This window comes from Asterias rubens, chromosome 14 (assembly GCF_902459465.1).
Source record: "Asterias rubens chromosome 14, eAstRub1.3, whole genome shotgun sequence".
In the NCBI taxonomy this organism is placed as follows: domain Eukaryota; kingdom Metazoa; phylum Echinodermata; class Asteroidea; order Forcipulatida; family Asteriidae; genus Asterias; species Asterias rubens.
This window is the reverse complement of record NC_047075.1, coordinates 9,908,194-9,914,232: the sequence shown is the minus strand read 5'-3', so window position 1 is coordinate 9,914,232 and position 6,039 is coordinate 9,908,194. Positions and strand designations below refer to the sequence as shown.

General features: G+C 42.2%; 1 protein-coding gene across 1 annotated transcript; it reads right to left on the bottom strand.

Moving 5' to 3' along the window:
• Positions 1 to 327: 327 nt before the first annotated feature.
• Positions 328 to 795, bottom strand: LOC117299663 (piggyBac transposable element-derived protein 3-like). Its single transcript, XM_033783212.1, has one exon. The coding sequence runs from the start codon at positions 793 to 795 to the stop codon at positions 328 to 330; it is 468 nt and encodes a 155-aa protein (XP_033639103.1).
• Between the last annotated feature and the right edge of the window lie 5,244 nt (positions 796 to 6,039).

Here is a 6,039-nt window from a genome sequence, read left to right as displayed (position 1 = left end):
GCAAAGTACATGTTGGTACAAAATATAGGATTCATTGTTTAGTATGCCATTCACCGAAACAATTGATTTTGCACAAGTTCACTGAGCATGTGGAACATCCAAATGTGGTCTAGACCACATTTGGATGTGCTTGCAGCATACGCATACGCGCTTTCTATCTCCAAACTGAACAAGGGGGTGGCCAGGGCGTAGATCTTTTGTCAGGGTTCGAGAAATAGGTCACTTGACAAGACCCACTGATGTTCTCTTACGCGATGAGAATCATCCATCAGCTGATGAACAATTGACGTCTTGAAGGCCTTCAGTGACCAGCTCCGCTTTTCTTTCTTATGCGGTCTTGATGACAACTCCCACAAGAGCCTGGTTGAACAATCCCCAAAACAAGTACTTCCACCAACGTCTTCCTGTTCGTCCAACGTTATAGTAGGAACGGTATTGGTCGCAATGGTCAACTCCTCCCATGTACTTGTTGTACATAGCAATGACGGAAGGAACGGTAATCATCTCATCTTGTCGAAACCTTGTACGAGCCCTCTGAACATCACTGCCATCATTATTGGTTGCAATGGTGTACACATTTCTGTTATCTTTCCAGTTATTTACAGTTACTTGAGAATGATCTTTCTGCCATTTGACACTCTCATATCTTTGCAAACGCACATTCTGCAGCTGTCTGGGTATGCCTACCCTGTCCTTCCGCAATGTACCGCAGTAGTACGTATCAGCAGCAAACAGATCCTCCACAAGAGGTAAAGATGAGAAAAAGTTATCTGCAAACAGATGGTGATGTCGCATCAGATAGTTCTATTACTATTGGTAATTGTCAAAGACTAGCCTTCATAGTTGGTGTATCTCATTATGCATAACATAACAAACCTGTGAAAATTTGAGCTCAATCGGTCATCGAAGTTGCGAGAGAATAATGAAACAAAAAATAACCCTTGTCACACGAAGTTGTGTGTGTTTAGATGGTTGATTTTTGAGACCTCAAGTTCTAAATCTGAGGTCTCGAAATCAAATTCGTGGAAAATTACTTCTTTCTCAAAAACTATATGGCACTTCAGAGGGAGCCGTTTCCACTAGTGTCCACTGCCTTTAATTACATGTAGGAAATAAAACACTTATTTACAAAACATATGAAAGTTGACTTCGGGCCGAGTTCACTTCGGACCGAGTTGGATTCGGACCCATTGAACTTTGGACCGAGTTGACTTCGGACCGAGTTTACTTCGGACCGAGTTGACTTCGGACCAATACTTTGGACTAAGTTGACTTCTGACCGAGTTGACTTCGGACCGAGTTGACTTCGGACCGAGTTGACTTTGGACCGATTTTTACTCTGGACCAAGTTGACTTTGGAACGAGTTTACTTCAGACCGAGATGACAGAGCTGGCTTCGGACCGAGTTGACTTCGGACCGAGTTTACTTCGGACTGAGATGCCTTTGGACCGAGTTGACTTCGGACCAAGTTGACTTCGGACCAAGTTAACTTTTGACCGATTTTAACTCTGGACTAAGTTGACTTTGGAATGAGTTGACTTCAGACCGATATGACTTCGGACCGAGTTGGCTCTGGGACCGATTTGACAGTGGACCGACCAAGTTGGCTTTGGACCGAGTTGACTTTGGACCGAGCTTGACATGTATCTTACTGGAACATGTGGTCTTACTGTAATGACTACGACCCATGACTACTGTGTGTCCATCTGGTCAATTTAACAGTGAATCACAGAAAGAAAGAAAACAAATCATAAACAAATTAGTTATCATTGTTTGATTTGTGTGAAATGGTGATTTGACTGTGTGTTACCAATGCTCTTCACATTGATTTTGTACTATTCAGGATCAGCAATTGGCATCACTTTCGTAATAACAAAGCATCTTGTCGGAGGTTACTTTACCAAATCACTCACAACAGTCTACGGTTTGGGGTCCATGGGCGCATCATTTGTCTTCGTTGCTGTTGTGCCCTTGATACAACTTTTCATAGATATATACGGCTGGCGAGGACCAATGCTACTACTTGGAGCACTATTATTACATCTCGCTGTATGTGGAGCTCTGATGAAACCATCTGCAGCTAGTGGGAGTCGAGATGGTTACGAGGCAGCTCTCACAGACGAGGAGCAAGAGACCATGGAAGACAAAGTGGCACCAAGCAACCGCTGTGGCTGTTCTTGTTTTAACAAAATCTACTCATTTACTCGAGATACATTCCAGCTTGGTTTATTCTCATCCGCATCATTCTGGTTTATTGTATTTGTAGCGACTGTTTGGAGAATAACATATGGTGCTTGGATAATCTACTATGTGCAGTATACTACTGTGTATAAAGATTTCACAATGGAAGATGCGTCGCATTTCATTGTTGCTTATGGAATAGGGAGAACAGTGGCCTGCCTTATGATCGCCCCAATAATTCAGCAAGTGCAAGTTGTCAGTAAATACCTCTGGCTTGCTTTAACTCTTCTTAAACTTGCCATTTATTATGCTGTCGATCCATGGTTGACGTCCAACTGGCCGATTGCTGCAAATACTTTTATGTTTGGAATTGCATTCACTCTGACGTGTATACTCCTAGATGTTGTCACTAGGGAGATATTCGGTCAAGTACAGATGGGCCATGTATTGGGATTGACGGCATCTTTGTCTGGTGTGTCAGTACTCCTTCTGCTCTATTTCCCAGGTGAGAGTTGTTATTCTTTTTTAAACATAATTATTCAAAACAAAATAATAATATAGGTTTTCCCGGCCAATTTCAGCAAAAAATCATTTATTTTCATTAACATGCATTCAATTCCTCGTCTTCATAACTTTCCTCATCTGTGGATTCGCCACTATCGTCTATAATCCTCCTCTGTGGATTCTCCACTATCATCTTCATGGAGGTGTCCCTCCTCCCCCTCCTCCTCCTCCTCCCCCTCCTCCTCCTTATGATTTTGAAGGTGTTTGAGGTACACCAACTGTGAAGGCTAGTCTTTGACAATTACCAATAGTGTCCAGTGCCTTTAATTTGACACACAAGCATTATATTTGCTCTAATATATCTAGTGTGCAAATGTATTGCTTAATGGTAGTACACGTAGGCCTACTTCTATTGGTGTATAATGGTGTTTTGAAAGTTTTGCTGTTTTTCCATTATTTAACTGTGATCTTCATTGTGAATCTACTTACAAATCGGCTGATGTTGCGAGTTGTGGTTGAACGGGATTTTTGTTTTTTTTCCTTTGTTTTTTTTTTTTCTTCTTTTTTTCACAAGGATTGATTTATGACCTTACTGGAGACTACACGTTAGCTTTTAGTCTAATGGCTGGTGTGCAACTAATGACTGTTACTGCCGCCATTTGGTTACACTGGAAGCATCATCGCACCGACAGTTCCTGACAAAGGACATCACGCCGTTCACCACTATCACCGGCCTACTTACTTGGAAGTGATTGTTTTTCTTTAAAATTATGTTTCACACTTACTTTACAAGTATTAAAACGTATAATTACATTTGGTTCTGTGTATGAATTAAAGTGAAGCAATTTTTGTTTTTCATTAAAAATATATTTCAATTGTTAAATAAATATAAAGCGCAGAGGGCCGCCAATAGTTGTAACAGACTTTTCCGGGACATCAAGTTGTATGAACATTTCGCCCATTACTTATTCAATTGGTTCATTTGATTCTATCGTGTTTTCATATGTGGTGTATTGATTAATTTACCAATTTTATTTTCAGTAGTTTATTATTCATTTCGTTGCATTTAATTTCAGATGCATTTATTATTTAATGTCAACGTCAATCAATACATAGTGTGATTGTTCAGAATACATTATAATAACTTGTAACATTGGAAAACTTGATCCGGTTTTGACAATAAATAGTTAGTAAAGACTCTTGGGAAGCAGATATTACTTGCTTTGTCACAAGCTACCGTTTAAAATAATTTATCGGACAGTTTCTGTGTCAAAATAATGGTTCGAGCAAACTTTTGTATATCAACCATCGGATCAACAAACGATGTTGTATTTTATTGGCCTATTTTAGCGTGGTGCTTTAGAATGCCTGCAACAAGCTTCATAACATCTGGCAGTCAAACATAGCAACTACAACAAAGCTGGGCCCAATTTCATGGCTCTGCTTACCGCCGAGTTCTGCGCTTACGATCAAGATTCCCCGCTTACGTGCAAGCGCCGAATTTCTGTGCTAGCCTTGTAAGCGTAGAAAATAGAGTTATATATAAGAACTAGAGGGCGCACGAGTGATGCTTCGTGCACAAACGCCACAGGACCGCAAGATGACAAGCGTGCCATTCTGCACACGCGTTGAATATGAAATACACGTTTGAGTTTTTTTGTATTGAACGCTCACGCGATGCTGTTAATTCAACTTACAAAATGGCCGCACAAACACACGCTGTGTGATGCTAGTTTTGTCAACTTAGAAAATGGCGGCATGTGCGCATGCCGGGGCGCGTATTTAGGCCAGTGCGCCCTCTAGTTCTTATATATAACTCTATGGCGTAGAGTGCCTAGTAACGTGGAGTACGCACGCGCAGAAGCCAAAATTCGCCGCTAACCCGTGAAATACGCTTGCCGTAAGCACAGAATTCCCTGCTTCCGTAAGCGCCGATTCTGTGCTTACGGTAAGCAGAGCCATGAAATTGGGCCCTGGGGCCGATTTCACAAAGCAATAAAATTCATCGCAAGACAATTTTTCAGAATCACCATAGTAATTTGTATTGTGACATCACCATTTTCATAGCAACTACGATTGATTTGCAGTTACGATCAATCTTAGATCTTTGTGAAATCGGCCCCTGGTCTTCTTCAGAGCTAGACTTGATGACAAGTCGTTAGGCGCTGCCTATTTGTCTGCTTTTCATGCAACAGTCACAGTGCGATGTTACACATTCAACAGTCGTAGGTAGCGCGAAGCAGACTGACTCACACACACATACTGGGGTCGAGGGTGTGTGTATCGTCCCCGCAGCTACACCGCGCTGTAACTACACACCGCGCTTAACAATTACCGTCTTGACTTCAAGACTACTTCAGAGCCTGTGCAGAGAGCATCCTTCTGTATGGAGCGGCACATGATACACCAGGCTTCTTATGAGTGAGCAGAACATGGAGCGGCACATGATACACCAGGCTTCTTATGAGGGTGCAGAACATGGAGCGGCACATGATACACCAGGCTTCTTATGAGGGTGCAGAACATGGAGCGGCACATGATACGCCAGGCTTCTTATGAGGGTGCAGAACATGGAGCGGCACATGATACACCAGGCTTCTTATGAGTGGGCAGAACATGGAGCGGCACATGATACACCAGGCTTCTTATGAGGGTGCAGAACATGGAGCGGCACATGATACACCAGGCTTCTTATGAGGGTGCAGAACATGGAGCGGCACATGATACACCAGGCTTCTTATGAGGGTGCACAACATCTCATGGCATGAGCACAAGACCAGGGCCTAATTTCATGGCTCTGCTTACCGCCGAATTCTGCGCTTACGATCGCGAATCCCCGCTTACGTGCAAGCGCCGAGTTTCTGCGCTAGCCTTGTAAGGTAGAATGCCTAGTAACTTGAAGTACGCACGCGCAGAAGCCATAATTCGCCGCTACCCGTGAAATGCGCTTATGGCAAGCCATATGCCCAATAATTCGATAAACACTGTTTATCGCCGATAAACACTGTTTTTCGACCGATACACACTGTTTTTCGAGATAAACTACGTTTATCTAATGATAAACACTGTTTATCGAAAAACTATGTTTGTCAAGCGATAAACACAGTTTTTCGAGGTGGTAAACAGAGTTTTTATCGATAAACTATGTTTATCAATTGATAAACACGGTTTATCGAAAAACAGTGTTTATCGGTCGATACACACAGTTTTACGCCGACGCCAGATGCCCAATAATTTGATAAACAGTGTTTATCGGTTGATAAACATTGTTTATCGAGAAAAACTGTGTTTATCAACTGATAAACACAGTTTTACGCCGACGCCAGATGCCCAATAATTTGATAAACAATGTT

Bases quoted from the DNA above. Each gene is read 5' to 3' on its own strand.
- LOC117299663 (XM_033783212.1), bottom strand. From the start codon at position 795: ATGCGACATCACCATCTGTTTGCAGATAACTTTTTCTCATCTTTACCT.